This window comes from Marmota marmota, unplaced genomic scaffold (genome assembly GCF_001458135.2).
Source record: "Marmota marmota marmota unplaced genomic scaffold, marMar, whole genome shotgun sequence".
NCBI classification, from domain to species: domain Eukaryota; kingdom Metazoa; phylum Chordata; class Mammalia; order Rodentia; family Sciuridae; genus Marmota; species Marmota marmota.
The window spans coordinates 2,407,999-2,430,052 of NW_026000172.1; the positions used below are offsets into that span (position 1 = coordinate 2,407,999).

Genomic DNA, 22,054 nt, shown 5'->3' on the forward strand with positions numbered 1-22,054 from the left:
ACCAAGTTATTTGTCTTGAACTCCATGTGTTGAGTTTATCTAGGTAATACTGACATAGGCTGTGCCTGTGTGTGTGTGTGTTTGTGTGTAATGTGTGCTTACCAATAAAAATATTTTTTTCATATTTCTCCTTAGAGACCATATACTCTTTGCCCCTATTGAATGCCTGTGTTATTGTCATCCAACATTTGTTATATCCAGGTTTCTCATGGTAGACAGAAAGTGCTTTTCAGGCAGTCGCCAAGAAAACCAAAAATGTTCATGTTTACATTTCCCTTTTCCTTTTGAGAGAAAAGAAAGAAGTTGGTAGATTTTTCCTAATTGTAGAATTCTTGAGGAAAAAGGCCTGTAGTGAATAAAAGTAACACATTTTCCTTTTTTCTGCTATATTACTCTTCTTAATGATGTACTTCTCTTGCACACTGAATTCTCAGATGATTTGGGTAATTCTTACAAAGTACATTTGTCTGTCCATTGTTATTTAGTTCATATATTTATGGAGAAATGATGGTCTTTGATGCCACACTATTGAAGTTCTGACTGCTATAATTGTATGTTAGATTTGTAAAGTGTATTATAAGTATAATATGTAAAATAATTGTTATACTCAATTTTTTCCAGCCATGACCTCTCATCATACCCAGGATATTTTACCAGAACCGAACAGAGAACACTTATTTATAAAAGTGATAAAAAGAAGATATAAAAATTGTTACCTTGACTATTTACAACAAAATAAAATACAGAATAGTGTAGGTAACAATGAAGATCAGAAATCATAAAGAAGACACATTAATAGCAACAGTTTTTAATAAAAACGTCCTTAATAATATCGACAGTCCTCAAGAAGATTTAATAGCTCAGAAAAGTATTCAATTTATAACTGAAGGACAAGTTTCTGAAAGTGTTGATTTTGAAAATTTCTCTACACTCTGTCCATCATTCTGCAATGAACAAAAGATTTATTCTTGTGCTCAAAGATACACTTTTAATGATTGTGGGAAGGCCCCTATGTACTCCCTACTGCTTAATCAAAATTCAGATATAGATTTCTGGAAAGTGTGCAATACATGTGATGAAACAAGCAACACCTTCAGTCAGGTCTCTATGCTAAGCAATTACCAGTGCCCTTACATTGGAGAAAAAAAGCATGAATCTAGCAAAACACATAACAAATTTAGTTTTCGTTGCAATCAAAGGGAACATCAGTGTGGTAATTGTGCCCAGAACATTCACAAAGATGACAGATGTAAGAAAGTCCCTCCTCATTGCTCAAAGCACCATCGAAGTACTCAGAGCCAAAAGATGCCTTGCAAATATGAGGAATGGGAGAGAGCTTCTTATCCAACTGCAAGCATTCCTCAATACAGTGGAACTCATCCTGAAAGGGAGCCCCACATATTTAAGGAATATGTTCAAGCAGGAAGTTCCACACCACTTTCTAAAGACCACAGGTACCATAGCAGTGGTCAACACTACAAATTTAAAGAGTGTGGCAAAACTTTTAATCAAGGATCACTCTCTATTATGCACCCCAGAATTCATAGTGTAGAGAAACCCTACAATTGTGAAGAATGTGGCAAGTTCTTTTTTAAACACCTGGTATTAGATTTTTTTAGCAGAAGAAGGCTTGTTCCTCAGAGTTGTTAATCTACAATTTCAAGTCTTTACAGTGGATTATAAAATAGTTTATTCACATTGTGTATACATTTTCCCACTAAATAAAAGTAAAAATTTTTAATGTTTAACATGTTAGGTGTTGAATCATGGTAATAAGTCAGAGATATTACTGTGTTCCTGTTTACTAAAGGTTCCATGCAACAGATAGTAAAAACATACTAAAATATCTCCATTAATTTTTTTAGAAACATCAGCTCATTTGGAGAATAGTATTCGCATAAATCAGATCTTTATTTATTTTTTTCTGTTTGTAATTATGGTGATCTTAAGACAGTTATAGGTAAGATATAAGAACATGAAAATAAGCCCCAGATTTCTCTATCTTGAATTACTACTCTCAAATTTACCCTACACATTCTGGTCCCAGTAGTGGACACCTTTTTTTCCAGCAACTGAGGAGGCTGAGGCAAGAAGATCCCAAGTTCAAAGCCAGCCTCAGCAACTTAGCAAGGCCCCAAGAAATTTAATGAGACCCTGTCTCAAAATAAACAATAAAAAGCACTGGGGATTGTGGCCCAGTGTTTAAGCACCCCTGGATTCAATTCCTGGTACCTCCCAATTTTTTGTACCTTATACAATGAGAGAACTCCTAAGGGCCCTGTAATTTTGGAGAGCAACACAATTTCCCAACACAGGGTCTTTTAATACCCCAGAAACCAGGGGCCACCAGTGCAAATTTTGTGGAAAGAAGGGCCATTGGAGGGAGAGATCCCAATGGTTGCCCAGGAAGTCATGTGATCACCTGGACACTGACCCATCCTGGCTCCTGGCATGTGTGGTAGAAAACAACTAAAATACTGAAGAAGCCAAAGATTTCCTCATGAAGACCTCAGGAATAACCCCCAAGGAGTCTAGACTCACATTAAAAAATTTAGGAAAATACTTTTGCCCAGTAACAAGTATCTATTTAGCCTTGAAACAACCAGAATGGAACTATAACCAGAAACAAGTGCCCAATAATGAGTGTGGGGGAAAAAAGCCATACTCATAGAGCATTTTAACCTCCCACATAATTTATATAATTTTATATATAATCTGACTTTGGCTACTTTTCACTCTACTCTATAATTTATCATGGTTATTTTACATTGAGGATTAAAAGATAGAGAGTATATGGCAAAGTCTCTCCAAACTCCTCTACCACTGAGTCCTTATGAGATACTCCAGATTACACCTGTCCCTTTTTAGGTTTTAACAGGAACAGAAGCACTTGCCACCACACAGGAAAAATCAAAGTTCTTATTTAGATGAGACACTGGAGTATAGATAAGTCATGTTTAAAAGCTAATCACACCTGGGAATGGTGGCACATGCCTGTAATTCCAGCAGCTCAGGAACCTGAGGTAGGAGGATCTCAAGTTCAAAGCCAGTGCCAGCAATTTAGCAATGTCCTAAGCAACTCAGTGACATCCTGTCTCTATCTAAAATACAAAAATGGGCAAGGGGTGTAGCTCAGTGATTAAGCAACCCTTGACTCAATCCCCAGTACCAAAAAACAAACAACAAAAAAGCTAAATGCAAAATAATACATATTACCTTACATTTTTTCTTTGTGTTAACCCTTTGGGTCAATGGAACACTCACATTATCACTTTGATCTAAATTGATTGGATATGTAAACATTGCAGGATACAGATCAATTTTATGCATAGGAGACAAGGAAGCAGTGTATGTCTTTGGGTTCCTTGGATTTCAGGTTCAGCTACACAGTCATCAGCCATTCTGCATTCCGAGGCTTATGGCTCTACCTTTTCTTCTTTTCTCTACTAAAGGTAGTCTCACACAGAGAACTGCTTTAGTTTTGATGTCATTTTAGTTTTGTAAGGCAAGTTAAGTTGTAATTTGGGAGTGCCTGGGGGGTTACTGCAATTTTTAAGAATATTTCTAGTTTTAGATGGACACAATGCCTTTATTTTATTTATTCATTTTTTTTTTTACATAGTACTGAGGATCAAACCCAGTGCCTCACATGTGCTAGGCAAGTGCTCTGCCACTGAGCTATACCCCCGGCTAAAGTTACAGAATTTTTGGAATAATTTTCAATTTACAGGTTACAATTGTTATATTGTGTTCAGAGGGAAGTGTTGATATACGTTTTTACATGATCCAATTAGTAAATCACTTATCTTTCACCTCAAGTATCTTTCACCTCAAATATCATTATGGAGAAAATATTGAGAGTTTTTCCTTCTCATCTGTGAATGTACCACACATTCCTATGTGTACTCACCTTACTGTGTAATTGGACCCTAGAGCCCTAGACCTTGTTTTTCCTATAAAACTATGTTTATGAGCTCATCGTTTGCTTCCAACACATACCCAGAAGTGGGAAAACTGGATTGCAAGTTTATAAATTTTATGGAAAAGTCCAGTCACTCCAAATGTCTTCCTCTTTTCCCCATTGGTATCTATCCCTATCATAGGCACCAAGAGACCAAAAGCCACCATATGTGCTCATCAGCAAGTCATGACAGCAGGCTTTGGAATGGGAAGTTTATATATCCTTTATAAATGTGAGATGTGCTACTGGCAAGATGACCACATGGCGTGAGAAGATTGGTACATATATGGTGTCAACGGCCCACCTCCATTTCTGACCTCACTTCCACATTATTAGGGTTCAAAAAACCTAAGGCAGGGCCTCCCCCAGGCCTGCTAAAGAGTAGGGGCACTCCAATATGTGACATAAGAAGTGTTGCAGGCCATGGCAGCTTTTCACTATTACCAGCCAGCTCCACCCATACTGTGCACTTATGGCCAGCCCTGGCAAGAACTTTAATACCTGAAATGGGACTACAGTAAGTTCCTACTGTGATTCATGGTCCAATACCCCTGATAATGCTGGTTATCTGATTATGGGTGACAAGTTCTGCTTCCCCACATGTTGAAGTTCAAACTTTACAGAAGCATGCTGAGGAAAGCATATAAATCAGGGTTTATTTAATAAGGGATAACATAGACTTCTCCTGTGAAGGAGAAGGGGGCCCTAGCTGGTATTCTGGTATCCCAAGAAATGAGGTATTCTGCCCTTTTTATATGTCCTAGGTTTCCTTTGTACTCCTGCCTTTCCCCCTCATCTTTCTCTTTCCTGCCTAGGTGACTAGGCCCAGGAATACTCAGTGGGAGGGACAAAAGGTGGGAACCAGGTGGGATGAAGGGGGAAGGGCAGGGTGGAGTATCCAAGGACACATTAACAACCTTATAGCTCCCTGTAGGGAGGGGAAATACCTGGGACAGGTTACCATGGCACAGGTTGGAGCTGGGGCAGGTTCTTGATAAGATCCCTCAGGAGGACTGTCTCTAACTTCCTAGACTCACTCAAAATTGGCCTCCTAGATCTAAACTGACTTGATTTACCTATCTATACTGACTGCCTGTCTAATTCTGGCTTCACCCCCAGATAACATAGGCCTAATTTGCGCAAACTGCAAGAGGTCTCTGCCCTACTGCGCAGAGACCCGCAGTCCTGAGCCAAATGCCCAGTCCTGCCACAATTAAAACACCACCCTTGAGAATGGAGTCTCTGAAATTGAGGCTGGAGGATCTGTTTTAAAGCCGTGTTGAGTGTAAAACTCTGTAATTGGGTAGGACTAACATCTGCACAAAGGCAAATGAACTCAGAATCCATCCGTTTTTTTGTTTTGTTTTGTACCTGAGCTTGAGCCATCAGGGAATATTGTTAGTGCACCATCCATTCGTTTTGCACATGCAATCCTTGGAAAAATAAATAGAGTTACTAATGCAAATTGAATAATTTTATAATGAGGATAATGACTCTCTACCTGACCAGGAAAATTAGCAATAGCTACTTGCCAAGTATTACAAATTTGAAAAAGCTACAATTACAAAAACTAAAAGGGGGCGATAGGACTAGGACTCCCCAATATAACCTTAGTGATGCTCTGTTTGTTTTAAATTTTCTAAATTGTGACTCAGAAGTTTGCACTGCAGCTGAGCGACACACGTCTTCCACAGCAACAGGCCCGTTAGGCCAAGTTTGGTGGAAAGATCTGCAGACTGGCCAATGGAAAGGACCAGATCCAGTGATTATGTGGGGTAGAGGTCATGCTTGTATTTTCCCAGAAGGTGCTTTCCATTCTATTTGGGTACCTGAAGGCACCATAAGGCATGGAAGACTTAGAACCAAGATTCAAACGACTGAGGATTGACCCAGAGATGCCAGACCTGGCTGCCCCCAACAGGAGGAATTCTCAAAGGAATAGAGGAAGGAAGATGGCCCAGAGAGACACAATGGTGAAGCTACCCTCATGGAAGGAGGTGAAGAATCTGATGCTGCAAGCTTAACAAATGATTCAACAACAAGAAAAAATTAAATCTCTAAGGATGATGCTTGCTGCAATATTAGCTCTATTGAGCTGTCAGGTAAATGGGAATCAGGGAGAAACCTATTGGACATATTTTCCATATGCACCTTTAGTACACCCAGCAGTGTGGACTGGAGAATCCATCTCAGTATTTACTAATGACTCATATATGATGGGAGGATTTACAGACACCCATATTACTCCCAATCATGTGACTGGGTTTAATTATTCTGGCTATAGTGCTCAATTGCCTTTGTTTTGGTCCCACGATAAACTTGCTGCTGTCTAAAAGTGTTCTTTGAGAAAAAGATAGCATTTGGGAGACCTAGACCAGCTAATTGTACTGTTCCTGGAGACTCAAAATCTTATATCACATCAGTTATTAAAATGGGGCTTTCTCATAACAAACCAGTCATCTCAGAAGAACGTCCACAAATACTTCATTTTACTAACCATTCTGTGATAGAAATTGTCATCTTTCATAAGATGGATTGTATAAATACTTTTCCAGTACAGCATAAGTTATCTAGAAATAGTGGGTATATTTTGGACTGCTCTTCCAAAATTGACAAAAGGCAATGGTGCAAGGGTATTACCATGACACCTGGAGGATTTGTAACATCTTGACCTTCAGCAAAGGTGGCATTCAAAAAGATGTTTGGCGCTTAATTGCTGCCTCAGAATTCTTTACTGACAAACCTTTACCAGATTTAGTAGGCAAAAACTGTAAGGAGGGTTCCTGTTATGGTCTATGGGCCTGTGTTCAATCTCCTGACATTTTAATTATTGGAAATGTGAAAGTTAAAAGAAAGGATGATAGATATCTTGTAACATGTAATAAATGTAATTTAACAAACTGTATCACCAGATATAATAGAGGGAAAGGAACACTGACACTCATCAGCCCTCTTTTGTCTCATTGCCAGCTAATATTTTAGAGCTGTGGTATGCTGATGCAGGTTTTCAAGTCTTACAACAATTTACATGTCCAGCTAGTGAGACCTAAATGTGCTCCTAGGCTCTGTAATAGTGGGAGTTGTTGCTTTAGTTTCCTTTATGGCTTCAAGGGTCACAGCTTCAGTGGCCCTATCTCAAAATATTCAACATGCAAATTTTCTTAAAATTTAGCTTAGAATACTTCCAAGGCTCTTCATAATCAAATAAATATTGATGAAAGGATTGAGGCTAAGTTAAATGCCTCAGAGGCTACAGTCATAAATATTGGTAATGGACTTTCAGCTTTGAAATTCAAGGAAAGACTCATGTTAACCATAAGTATGTGTATGTTACTGCTGCCAAATACAATGCTTCCCAATGGGAATGGGAGGTTAAAAACCATGTTAGGTATTTGGTAAAATAATAATAACAATAATCTTTTTATAATCTAATTATAATAATGATCTTTTATTTATATTAATATTAATAATTTTGTTTATATTTATATTAATAACAATAATCTTTTTATAATCTAATTATAATAATAATCTTTTGATGTTACATCATCATATTCAAGATATACAAAAAAGTAAGATTGATTTTTCAGATCTTACTTCTTTAGATAATCAAATACTTAAAGAATTGAATGAATTTAATCCTGGAAACATTCTTACATGTTCTGCATGGTATATCCTTGTACTGTTCTCTTTGCTACTAATTCTCTCTTGTATTGTAATTGTAGGATGACGAGCCTTTAGAACAAGAATTTGGGGACTTGAAATAGTGACCCATCACCTACTTTTTCAAATTAAGAAGGGAAAATATGTGGGAAGCCACTCTGAATGACCCACACCTTCCAGTACTAAAGCAAGAAGCTCTGACCAATCACTACATTGGTGGTGACTTGGCATTGTCCCAACTCAGTTAGCAAAGGTGTGTCTTTAGATGTAGGTGTCACCCCTGGGGTTGAGTTACACTCACCTGTCCCTTGTAACCCTGCCCCTTCTGGCCTTTTTGGATAGAACTTTCTAAAGAACAAGAATCCCCCCAATAAAAGCCCACTTCCAAAGGTACTCGTTCTCTCTCACCAGACTCTTGTGACTTTCTCTTGATCTCCCTTTTGGGGATCCTGAGGCCGATAGTGAAGAAGCCGTCCTAAAGCTTGTTTAAAGGTAAAGGGTGTCTGTGTTTTTATTTGGTGTCCCTACAAATTCATACGAGTGATCTTAAGTTCAGGTGCCCACACAGGTTTGGGGCAGCAGAGATTCTTTTGCCTCAGCCTCCTGAGCTGCTGGAATTACAGGCATGTGTCAACATTTTTGGCTGTGGTAAACTTTTGAACATGACTTGTATATACTCCAGTGTCTCATCTGAATAAGAACTTTGTTTTTTTCCTGTGTGGTGGCAGGTGCTTCTGTTTCTGTGAAGACCTAAAAAGGGACAGGTGTAATCTGGAGTATCTCATAAGGACTCAGTGGTAGAGGAGTTTGGAGAGACTTTGCCATATACTTTCTATCTTTTAATCCCCAATGTAAAATAACCATGATAAATTATAGAATAGAGTGAAAAGTAGCCAAAGTCAGATTATATATAAATTATGTGGGAGGCTAAAATGCTCTATGAGTATGGCTTTTTCCCCTCACCATAATTATTGGGCACTTGTTCCTGGTTATAGTTCCCTTCTGGTTGTTCAAGGCTAAATAGGTATTTGGTTTTGGGCAAAAGTATTTTTCTAAATTTTTAATGTGAGTCTAGACTCCTGGGGTCTTCAATAGTGGAGTTGGCTTCTTCAGTATTTTAGTTGTTTTCTACCACACATGCCAGGCACCAGGATGGGTCAGTGTCCAGCTGACCACATGGCTTCCTGGGCAACCATTGGGATTGACCAATGGCCATTCCTTTCACAAAATTTGCACTGGTGGCCCCTGGTTTCTGGGGTATTAAAAGACCCTGTGTTGGGAAATTGTGTTGCTCTCCAAAATTACAGGGCCCTTAGGAGTTCTCTCATTGTATAAAGTACAAAAAAATTGGGAGGTACCAGGAATTGAATCCAGGGGTGCTTAAACACTGGGCCACAATCCCCAGTGCTTTTTTATTTTTTATTTTGAGACAGGGTCTCATTAAATTTCTTGGGGCCTTGCTAAGTTGCTGAGGCTGGCTTTGAACTTGGGATCTTCTTGCCTCAGCCTCCTCAGTTGCTGGAAAAAAAGGTGTCCACTACTGGGACCAGAATGTGTAGGGTAAATTTGAGAGTAGTAATTCAAGATAGAGAAATCTGGGGCTTATTTTCATGTTCTTATATCTTACCTATAACTGTCTTAAGATCACCATAATTACAAACAGAAAAAAATAAATAAAGATCTGATTTATTCGAATACTATTCTCCAAATGAGCTGATGTTTCTAAAAAAATTAATGGAGATATTTTAGTATGTTTTTACTATCTGTTGCATGGAACCTTTAGTAAACAGGAACACAGTAATATCTCTGACTTATTACCATAATTCAACACCTAACATGTTAAACATTAAAAATTTTTACTTTTATTTAGTGGGAAAATTTATACACAATGTGAATAAACTATTTTATAATCCACTGTAAAGTCTTGAAATTATAGACTAACAACTCTTAGGAACAAGTCTTCTTCTTCTAAAAAAAATCTAAGTTAAATTGTTTTCTTCAGTTTTCAAAAGTGAAAATGTTGAGAAGTCTTTGATTTATAATAAATTTACATCCTTCCAGAGTCAAGTTTTCTGCACTATTTTATAGTACTTGTGATAATTTCTTTATTTCTCCCACCTCACCTAGGGATTTTTAACAAATTTTAAACAAAAGTTAAAAGAATTTTCTCATTTCCCTCTCACATATATCAAGATACAAAGTACAGATAAGGGCTTTGCTATATTTCTTATATTTCTAAAGATGTTTTCTTTATTGTAGATATTTTGCTGTTTTTTAAGGCATATATTTTAGGCAAATATCTTTCCCAATTCCGTATAGGTATCAGGTTTCTAATGTTAAGGAAAACTTGAAATTTGTGTAAAGACTTGGGCACAGTATTTACACTGTTCTGGATTCTTTGCACATGAATTCTCCAGTGATAAGCAATGTTTGAGCCATTGCTAAAAGGTCTGCAACAGTTTTTACATTTGTACTACCTCTCCTCATTATTATTGGCTGGTGATGAGTAAACCATACTAAAGACCTTTCCGACATTCTTCAACTTGAATCTCTGCATTATGAATTCTCTGGTGCTGGGTAAGGCTTGATTTATACCTAAAAGCTTTAACACACTTATTACATTTGTAGGGCTTCTCTCCTGTATGAAATCTCTGGTGCTGAGTAAGCCCTACTCTTTGAGTGTATCGTTTGCCACATTTTTCACATTTGTAGGGCTTCTCTCCAGTATGAATACTCTGGTGATGAGCAAGGCCTGCTCTTTGAGTATATTCTTTCCCACATTCTTTACACTTGTAGGGCTTCTCTCCAGTATGAATTCTCTGATGTCGAGTAAGAAATGAATTACACCTAAAAGCTTTGCCACATTCCTTACATTTGTAGGGCTTCTCTCCAGTATGAATACTGTGGTGTAGAGTGAGGTGTACTCTTTGAGCAAATCCTTTTCCACATTCTTCACATTTGTAGGGCTTCTCTACAGTATGAGTACTCTGGTGTAGAGTAAGACCTGCTCTTTGAGTATATTCTTTCCCACATTCTTTACATTTGTAGGGCTTCTCTCCAGTATGAATTCTCTGGTGTTGTGTAAGGTTTGATCTTCGATTAAAAGCTTTGCTACATTCCTTACATTTGTAGGGTTTCTCTTCAGTATGAATACTGTAGTGTAGAGTAAGGTGTGTTCTTCGAGTAAATCCTTTCCCACATTCTTTACATTTATAGGGTTTCTCTGCAGTATGAGTACTCTGGTGCTGAGAAAGACCTGCAGTTTGTCTATATTCTTTCCCACATTTTTTACATCTATAGGGCTTCTCTCCAGTATGAATTCTCTGATGTTGAGTAAGATACGAACTACACCTAAAAGCCTTGCTACATTCCTTACATTTGTAGGGCTTCTCTCCAGTATGAATACTGTGATGTAGGGTAAGTTGTGCTCTTCGAGTAAATCCTTTCCCACATTCTTCACATTTGTAGGGCTTCTCTGTGATATGTATTCTCTGGTGTTGAGTAAGTTGTCCTCTTTTAGTAAAACTTTTCCCACATTCTTCACATATGTGGGGCTTCTCTCCCATAGGAATACTTTGGCATTGAGGAAGGGTTGAAAAATTCTTAATTTTTTTTTCACATTCCTTACATTTGTATGCTTCTTCACTGCTATGCCATCTCAGGTTTTTAGAAATTGTTGAGCAAATATTAAAGGATTTGCCACATTCTTCACATTTGTAGGATTTCTGTCCACTATGAATTCTGTGGTGCTTAAAAGAGGGTTGTTCTTGATTATAAGTTTTGCCACATTCTTTAAATTTGAAGTGTTGTTCACTGTTATGGTACCTGTGGTGTTTGAAAAGTGGTGTGGAATTCCCTGCTTGACCACATTTCTTAAATTTGTAAGGCTCCCTTCCAGGTTGAGCTCCACTATACTGAGAAAGACTTGTAGTTAGATAAGAAGGTCTCTCATATTCCTCACAATAGCAAGGCATCTCTTGGCACTGAGTACTTGGATGGTGATTTGGGCATTGAGAAAAGATATTCTCCCATTTCTCATTTTTGTAAATGATCTGTGCACAATGACCACACTGATGTTCTCTTTTATTGCAACCAAAGCTAAAGTTGTTATGAGTTTTGCTACATTCATGCTTTTTCTCTCCAATGTAAGGGCACTGGTAATTGCTTAGCATAGAGACCTGGCTGAAGGTGTTGCTTGTTTCATCACATGTATTACATACTTTCCAGAAACCTATATCTGAATTTTGATTAAGTAGTATGGAGTACATAGGGGCCTTTCCACAATCATTAAAAGTGTATGTTTGGGCAGAAGAAGAAATCTTTTGTTCATTGCAGAATGATGGAGAGATTGTAAAAACATTTTCAAAATCAACACTTTCAGAAACTTGTCCTTCAGTTATAAATTGAATACTTTTGTGAGCTATTAAATCTTCTTGAGGACTGTTGATGGTATTAAGGACATTTTTATTAAGAATAGTCACTTCTAATTGGTCTTGTCCTTTATAATATGATTTCTGACCTTCACTGTTACCTACACTGTTCTGTATTTTCTTTTGTTGTAAATGGTCAAGTTTGCAATATTCATATCTTCTCTTTATCACTTTTATAAATAAATGCTGTCTGCTGGGTTCTGGTAAAATTTTCTGAGTATGATGAGAGGTCATGGCTGAAAAAATGCAAATAACAATTATTTTACATATTGGTCTGAGAATATACTTTACAAATCTAACATAAAATTATAGCTGTCAGGACATTAATATGGTGGCAGATTGAAAGTCATCATTACTCCATAAATATATGAACTAAATAACAATGGATAGACAAATTTTCTTTGTGAGAATTATCCAGTGTCTAAGATGAGTATACTATTAATGAGAGTATTATAGCAGAGGAAATTCACAGTATCCAAAGGAGTATATCACTAAAAAGTGTAATACAGCGGAGGAAAGGAAAGTATATTATTCACTACAGGCCTTCCTCCTTGAGAATTCACCATTGTACAATTAGTAAAAATTAACCAACTCCCTTCTTCTCTCTCAATAGGAAAAGGGAAATGTAAAATGTGAATATTTTTGGCTTTCTTGAGGACTGCCTGAAAACCACTTTCTGTCTATCATGAGAAAGACCTAGATATAAGAGATGTTGGATGACAATAACACAGACATTCAATAGGGGCAAAGAGTGTATGGTCTCAAAGAAGAAATATGAAAAAATCTTTTTAGTGGTAAACATACATCATACACACTCACACACACACACACACACACACACACACACAATCCTATGTCAGTATTACCTGGATAAAGTCAACACATGGAGATCAAGACAAATGACTCAGTTTTTAATTTTTATAACTTTGGTTATTTATGAATTTATTTCATTTACAAATTAAATTGCATGTGTTTTCTAAGAATTTCATGGCATTTGAAAATATAAATAAATGATGGCATGACTAATTGTAGCTAAGGAACATTTTATATAATCATCATTTTAGTTCATAGAAAACATTGCATTCATTCTACTATCAAAAATATATACATTGGCCAGTGTGGTGGTACAAGCCTCAAATCCACACAACTCAGGAATCTGAGGCAGGAGGATCCCAAGTTCAAATCCAACCTGAGAAAACAAGTAATGCTGTAAGTGACTTAGAAAGACCCTGAATCAAAATAAAAAATAAAAGGGCTTGGGATGTGGCTCAGTATTTTAGTGTTTCGGGGCTCAATACTTCTTTTATCCTTTAAAATAATACATTGCGGTCTTTCACCAACACTCTGAAAACACAGGAGCTGGTAACCATTTTACTCTCTGTACTTCTGAGTTCCATATGTGAGTCAGATGAGGCTGCAAATTACTTTCTGTGGCTGCCTCATTTCCTGTAATTCAAAGTCCTGCATATTCAGCCCTTGTCACTTTAATTGACAAGATATCTCTTTTCTATTGGTAATTGATTATGTATAAATACCATCTTTTTTACCCATCTAACCCCTGATAGGCACATAGGTGGGAGTCCATGTCTTGACTACTCTAAACAATGTCTGCACTGAAACAGTAGTGGAACTCTCTCTTCCACACACTGATTTATTCTCCTTATGATATCTATTTAGAACTTGCATTTCTAGATCATAGTGTCATTCCACTTTTAATTTTTTTATGTGTGGTTCTTAGGATAAAGCTCAAGGATGCTATATCAATGAATTACAATCCAAGGCCCTTTAAAATTGTTTGAGACATGGTATGACATGCCTCTTGCATGTCTTCCCAATTACTTGGGATTTCAAGCATGTAGCACTGTGCTTTCTATTTTTCAGTTCTTTACTAACTTTTATATTGTTTTCCAAAATGACTATTAATCTACTACTGGTTGGCTTTTATATGGACAAATCTAAAATTGTACAATACACAAAGAAAAATGAACACTTGGCTAATCAATGGAAAAAAAAGTGAAACACAAGTAATTGAACATTAGGAAAGTAAGAGTTATGAATTATCCAAAGCACCTAAATAACCTTTTGAAATAATTTTAGTTTAGTGAACTAAGCAAGAACACAGAAAACTGAGAAAAATTCAGACAAAAAGTCATTACTATAAACAAGCAAAAATCATGTACTTGAAGATTTTCTTAAGAAATAGTGTCTGAGAGAGTCAGGGGGGGTGGGCACAGCTATAATCCTATCAACTTGGGCAGCTGAGCCAGAAAGATCACAAGTTTGAGGGCAGCTTCAGCAACTTAGTGAGACTGTCAAAAATTAAAAATGAAAAGGGATGAGGCAAAGGGCTGTAGAAAGGCAACTGAGTTCAATCTCCAGTATCAATTTTAACAGCCTGAGAAATTATTAATAGGAGCAAAAAAAAGAAGTCCAAATTAAAGAATCTAAATTATGTCTAAGTAGAAACAAACAAAAAGACTCAAAGTTCGTTGTTCTCAATTATTCAGTGGTCACAAAGAGAGAATCCTGAGAGCACCAAAAGAAAAATGTGCAACTAAGAAGCATACTTGAATATAATTATTAGTCAATTTGTTAATGGAAGCTTTGCAATACAGAAAAAAAGTGGGGAATAGCATCAAAGGGGTGACAAAACAAAATTATCAACTGAGAATACTACAATCAGAAATACTATACTTCAACATCAGTAAAAATAAAGACTTTAAATATGTATAAAGGCACCCAAACATTATGCCTACTTGACCTCTTTTTCAAAAAATACTAAAGTGAATTACTCATATTAAAAAAATAAAATAAGTGTACACAGCAACATAATGCATATGAAATTTTAAAGCTTTCTTACTAAGGAAAATTCATATACCAATATATAATTCAATTTTGCTGGACTAATGAGTCATAAAACTCTTTTTCAATAGAATTTGAAACATAAAAACATAAAAATCATCATAAACCTCTAAATATGTATGGAATATAAAAATAATTGTGTCATCAATAACATAATTTTCAAAGGATACATAAATAAATATATGTATTTTGTTATGAAATTGAAGTCAATTTGTTGCTAGTTAAAAACCTAGTGTAAGCTTAAAATTATTTTTATTAAAATATCTAAGTAAATGACAAAATACTCATAGAATGAAGGGAAGTGAAAGAGGAATCAATTAATGCCATGATAACAATACATGAAACACAAGATAACTCAATTAAAAAAGAATGGATAAGAATTATAAGAAGCAGAAGAAACAGATAAAAATTACAACTGTATGCAGATTGCCAGAGACTAAATCTAAAGGTGCAATTTGAAGGCAAAAGTGTATAAGAATATTACCCACAAAAGTGATCAGAAACTGGTTTGGAAATGATTATCATATGTGAAACTTACTTTAAAAGAAAAACTTAACAATGTATTTTATCTCAAATAAATAACAATGTATTTTATCTCAAATGTAATTTTATTGGCAAAAGAAACAAAAATAAAATAAAAAAGAAGCAAATATAATTGTATTGCCAATAGAAACAAAAATCAGACATAATTTAATTTCATCTTCTACTCCTTAATTTGTGAAATATTGGAAATAGCCATAGAATTATAAAATGTAGGTTAAAAAATGGGAAAATTAAACTGATGTGAGAAAACCTACATTATAACTTGAAATCTACTGTATAAAATAAAATACAGAAAAGAAAACAAAAATTTAACCAACAAAATTCTAAATAAGCATGGTTTACAATACTTTTACATAACTGTAGTTTCCACCTGTGTCCTTGTAATTAAAATGAGCAGTCATTGTGAAACACCAACATACACTCTATGGCAGAAAAGTTAAACAGAGTATTCATTATAAGTATACCTAATGAGCTCTGCTAAGGGAATTTCAATTAATAAAAACAGTTTAAGGATATCAGAGAAACTGCTTTCTGATACTAATATATTACAATGAATTCACCTAGAGGTCTCCAGAAATGTGCACAGATTTAGGAGGGACACACCAAATAATGGAAATGCCTTCAGATCATGCTGACCCTCAAAAGCAAAGGGGAGTGTTTGGACTGTTAATTTAACTGAACATAGACATCAATTGGGGAGAAGGAGGAGACTAAAGAGGGACCCATGCTCAACATAGGACAGTAGATGTCTTTCTAGGACAGCACAATAATTAAACCTAAGCACCTGAAAGACCAATTCTGTGGCATAATAACTTCTCCACCAATATTTGAATTTGGCTTCCTCCTTGCCTTTGGACCTCTCAATTGTGTTCTCTGTTTCATGAATTTCTACCCATCTGGGTATATAGCTCAAGGCTCTCTCCTTTGCACCAGGGGAGGGTGTCCAAATACAGCTTAGAGGCAAATGTTCATTACAAATTGAATTGACTGTTGGAATTATCACTGAAAGCATTGATGCTTCTATTCTGGTACCACAGATGGAAGAAATTGAATTTTGACATGTAGGTCACATCATTCTATATCTCTGAATTACTGTAAGTACCACAAATTTTAAGTGAAGAGTATATATCACTTCAAGAAAGGGAAGGATTAAAAACTAAAAGAAATGGCTTAAACATTTTCTTCTCTGTAACAAAAACTGCCCAAGCCTTTTTCTTGAAAGCAAGAATCTGAAACTCATTCATGAAGAGAAGAAGTTCCCAGTAGAAATTCTGTGAGAAGAAAAAATTATACAGTTAGGAATAATGATTCATTAGAAATTCTGAAGGGTAGCTCTACTCACCCAGGAAGACCAAGTTTCTGTAGGTCTCCAGCATCACATCTCTGTATAAATTCCTCTGAGCAGGCTCCAGGTATTCCCATTCCTCTTCAGACAAATCAATGGCCACATCCCTGAATGTCAACAGTTCCTGAAACAAGAATAGGTAAATTAATAGTACATTGACCATGTGATAATTCACAGAGCTTGTACGTTTGCTGAAGATGAAATGAGCATTAGGAGAACTGACTCTTAACCAGTGATTTCTGAGGGACACACCAAATAATGGAAATGATTTATTATTCAAGAAAATACTTTGTAACAGTGATATTCTGTCATCAAACTCTGAGGAGAGAGTGTCACAAGTACACAAAAAAAAAGTTTTATACTCCAATTTTATAAAATAAATTGTAAAATTGAGGTAGCAACAGAGAATATATACATTTTAATTGTGATTTTATATATCATAAGATAAATTATCTATTTCTCAGAGAAGAAAATTATGGTGGAAAAGTAGGGTGATTCTAAAATTTTAAGTGCACAACCATGAACCAGAGACTTACTAAAATGAGGTTAATGTCTGTGAGCTGCAGGCAGAATAAAATGAATGCCTACAGGACTGTGGTCTATTTCTAGAGAGCCACTGTCTGCATTAAATAAAAGGCAGGCAGAGGCGAAATTCCCCAAAGCAAGCCACAAAAATAAAAATTATTAAGGGGCTGGGGCTGGGGCTCAGTAGTAGAGTGCTTGCCTAGCATGTGTGAGGAAATGGTTTCAATTCTCAGCACCACATTAAATAAATAAATAAATAAATAAATAAATAAAGTCCATCTACAAAAATAAATTAAAAAATAAAAAATACTAAGAAAGAAGAGTTTCTTGATCAAACATGAATGTTTATGTAGATTATTTAAAAAATCCTACCAAAATATCCAAAGACAAAGAAAAAAATTACTTTATAGGGAAAATGTGGCAGACAGCATTCACACCAAGCAAATAAGGTTAAAAGAGTTGTAGAAAAAATTGAACAGATTGATACAAAGTGTCAATCAACATAAAAGGACACATCAACATTGCTGTGATATCTGTAGCCAAATCAAAACTAAATGACATAATAAGTATTTCAGCAGACTTTCCATGGCATTGTAGAAATTGAGTCTCTTCTAATCATTCTGTTCTTTTAGGACTTACTTTGTTCTTAGGGGCAATGAATGTGCATTTTATTAAGTTTTCTGTATTTATAGATAGTGGAGCATCCAGATGGAATGTAAATAAAGCAGGGTTCACTTCTTCAGCAAATCTAATGACCCAGAAACATCCCCAATGGGAATCTAAGATACCAAGACAATCCAATGTCCATTTATCAAAAAGAAAACCTTTTGAATCTCGCAGGTCACGTATGCCTGGCCTGGCTTTGATGAAAGTGAAAGAACAGAGGACTCCTGATAAAGGGGGGACATGTGCACCATATGTTTTAAACAGAGTTCAAGTTGAATGTTGTGAGAAGAAAGTGAAGCAAAGTGGATTTAAACATGTTAAACATAATACTGGAACAGTGGAGAAGTAATAGTCTGCATGTTCCATAGTAGTTTGAGAAGAAAATTCAAGTGTGCAAGATTAGCAAGACACCAGAAAACTAAAACTAAAGAAACCCTACAAAGAAATGGTTAAAAATAAAAAGAAAGAAAGTCTTAACATAATCCTAATGGGATAGCAGTGGGAAAAGTAGGTTATACAAAACTCAAAAGTAGTACAATCAAGCAAAAATATAAAAAATGATTCTAAGAAATACATGGTAAGATTATGAGCAAAAAACATGGATGTGTAATCGATGTGATTCTGCAATCTGTACACGGGGTAAAAATGGGAGTTCATAATCCACTTGAATCAAATGTATGAAATATGATATGTCAAGAGCTTTGTAATGTTTTGAACAACTAATAATAATAAAAAAAGGAAAAAATGATTATGAGCAATGACTAAATAAACTGACTTGGTTTTTCTTTCTGTTTTCCCTTTATGTTTCTCTAACCATGGGGAAAATTAGGTCAGAAAAGACACACAGAACATGGAATGTGGCAGAATATGCAGCAGGTATTAAATCCTAAAAAATGACCAACTGAATTCATTGACCCATCCTTGCTATTCTTCTACAGCATCATATTAGAGATTCACCCTTCCTGATTAGGGCATGGTGGTGCACAGTTGTAACCCCAGCAGGGGATTACAATTACAAAACAGACATTTTAAATGTCTGTTTTCTGCAACAGAAAACAGGAAGCTGAGGCAGGAAGATCAAGAATTCAAATCCAGGTTCAACAACTTAGAGAGGCTCTAAAAAGTTTGGTGAAACCCTGTTTAAGATAAATGTAGAAAGGGGCTGAGGATGTGGCTCAGTGATAAGTGCCCCTGGATTCAATCCCTAGTACTCAGAAAAAATAAAAATATAAAAAGTCTCCCTGCTGATTATAACTTTGATGATTACCTCTATGTTAACTATAACCATCCAAACAGTCACAAACAAATAATTGAACAGTTTGCTCTTAGTGGACAGAACAAAATATTTGTTAACTTAATATTGGCTTTAATTTCCCTCCTGCCTCTAGCCCCATTGAGACTGACTGACCTCAGCCCCAGCCAACACACACTCTTTTTCTGTCCCCTTCTAAGTACATGCTGGCTTCATGGTAAAGCATTCTTTGATCTTATATCTGAATTTTCTTTTGTTGGTGGTATTACTGGGAATTAAACTAAAGGGCACTTTAAAACTTAGCTATATCCCCAACTCTTTCTATTGTTTTGACCTTTCATGGTTTCACTAAGTTCTCCAGGCTGACCTTGAACTTGTGAGCTTATGGCCTACATGTCTGTGCCCCTGGGACTACTGGCATCCACTACATTGCCCAGCTTGATCTAAACTTTCTATTCTTCATCAACCCCACCCACTCCCACCTGCCAGGTGTTCCATTTGCTTCTCCCAAGGAATGTGTCAGGGTCCTCTTCATGCTTTGAACATAACCCTTGCTCTCTTCCACTGAGACTTATTTTAAAACTGACTTGGTTTTTTCTTTCTGTTTTCCCTTTATGTTTCTCTAACCCTGGGGAAAATTAGGTTAACCTACTTTGTCTGTTAAGTCAGAACTTAAGCCAGGTTATATGTCCTTCAGCTCATGCTCCACAGGAACCAAGAAATACAGACTTTACAGCTGGCACTGGAAGTTCTAAAAAATATCTCTCTCAAGGCTAAAAGGGAATTATGACTCCTGACAGCACACAGCCTGTGGGTAGACTTTGAGTCACTACTTTGAAACCTCTATTCACTGGCCATTGGAATCACAGCTTCTGAGACAGGAGTCCCCTCTATTTTTCTTTTGGTAGCAAAGCAATAAAACTTTCTTTTTCTTTTTCTCAAAACCTTGTTCTCATTATTGGATCAGGACTAGGGATAAGGACCAAGATTTTGCTATCAGATTTAGTCACCATGAAGAAAACTGAGAGTGCCCCTCCAGCCTTCTCAGGCAGGCCTGGCACTCAGAGCAACCCCACTTCCACACTGAGGATGCAAGGTGCTGATTAATCCATTGACAGCTGAGTCTGGAGAATTAGACAAATTAGTGCATTTGTCTCAGGTTGTCCTGGATGAAGGGTAATTGTAAGTAAAGGAAAGGTCTGATGGGTCTTTCCAGGAGCTGCCAAGGATACTTGGCTTCAAGGACCTCTTGTCTTCTCTTCATGAATAGTGTGGGTTTTTCTAACATGGGTCTACTCTGGGAAAAGGAAAATGAATGCAATGAAATCATGCCAACGTGGACATCTGGCAAGCTCCTCCTGTGTGCACACTGAGACCCTGGAGTCTACACATCAGGTCCCCTACAGGGGAACATCTGGTCCCTCTATCTGTGGACATCTATGGCACAATTGGTGTCAGAGTTCTGGTAAAATAGCAGCTGGGGACCTAAGAGATGTTTCCCCAGCTAGTCTTTTTTAAGGGGTTCCTTCTGTTGCCCCTGGTTGGGGGATCCACTCTGGTTGTCTCTTTTTTTTGAACTGAATGTCACTGGCCCTTTAACACATAGACAATAGTGCATTGATCCCACCTGTAGACTCTTGGAAACAATCCTGGCTGAGTGGGCCACAAATAGATATAATTCTGCCTAAGGAAAAGCTGATGTTTTACTGTATCAGGCCACTGAATGACTTTCTGAATTGTTATATGATTTTGCTACTGGAATTAGTCTGTCAGAGATAGGTAAATGGAAGAAATTCTACATAGGCAGGTATCCATGCAGTTACATAAGGAGTCCAACTGGCCTAAGACTAAGTTCATGGTATAACCCTCCTGTGTGCAAGAATAGCAAGACACCAGAAAACTAAAGTTTGCCCAGCACTGTTTCTTAGCCCAGTTCCAGGCATCTGCAGAACATCCCACTGTGGGTCAGAAAAACCAGCCTTATGTCAGAAGATAATTTCCAGAAAAGCTGCTGGGGTTTAGAGAAGTAAGTGAAGATGACTCGGACTGTGCCCTGCCTTCAACCTCCTTTGCCCAACCTGGGGAAAGAGACATAAAAGAACATAGCAGTGGCTGTTGAAACTTCTGTATTATGACTTGAGACAGGGATGGTCTCCTTTTCAGGTTTACAGGACATTCCACTTGCTCAGGGTACACTCAGCAAAGGGGAAGAGCTATTATTCCTATGAAAATATCCCATCAGCCTAAATTTACAGGAACATGGACAAGATAAACAATGGCAGAAAGAAAAACAGCTGTGGAGAAAAGCAGATGGCCAGAGTAGAGAGAAATCTCCAGCCTCACAGGCTCTGGACAAAAGCATCAGCTAAGTTCTGGTTAAAAAGGCCAAAGGCCCTGGGCTCCCCAGGCTTCACTGCAGCCACACCACAAGCACAGGGCTCATGACCATGTGGAGATAGATAGGAGCCACTTGTTGGCTTCAGAGCCAGGTCCAACCTCCAAGTCCTTGTCAACTGAGGCCAGGGAAGTTGAGGAGAGGAGGTATGGTAAAAGACAGTCCCTGGCCACGTACCTAAAGCTCTCTTTTGTTTTAATTGGGACTTAGAGTGTTTTCTGAGGCAGCTCCCCATAACAATACCCACTTCCTTTCCATCCCTCCCCTTTTCCCCTTTGCCCTATCTAGAGTTCATCTAATCCTTCCATGCCCCTCCCCAGCACATTATGAATCAGCACAGCATCCTTAAATCAGAGAAAGCATTCGGCATTTTTTGTTTTGTTTTGTTTTGTGTGTGTGGGTTTTTTTTTTTTTG

At 36.9% G+C, this 22,054-nt stretch overlaps 1 protein-coding gene across 2 annotated transcripts in view; it reads right to left on the bottom strand.

Annotated features, from left to right (window-relative positions):
- Nucleotides 1-9,460: 9,460 nt before the first annotated feature.
- LOC107159721 (zinc finger protein 345-like) overlaps nt 9,461-22,054 on the bottom strand; it is a 33,408-nt gene continuing 20,814 nt past the window's right edge. The window contains exons 2-3 of one of the 2 annotated variants that reach the window (XM_015506331.2): nt 16,799-16,925; nt 9,461-12,287 (exon numbers count right to left, since the gene is read on the bottom strand). In XM_015506331.2, coding sequence (XP_015361817.1) covers nt 10,138-12,287; nt 16,799-16,925 — 2,277 coding nt within the window. In that variant the 3' untranslated portion in view covers nt 9,461-10,137. Of the gene's footprint in view, nt 12,288-16,798; nt 21,957-22,054 lie in introns of those variants that run through there. The other variant, XM_015506330.2, reaches the window with a different exon arrangement.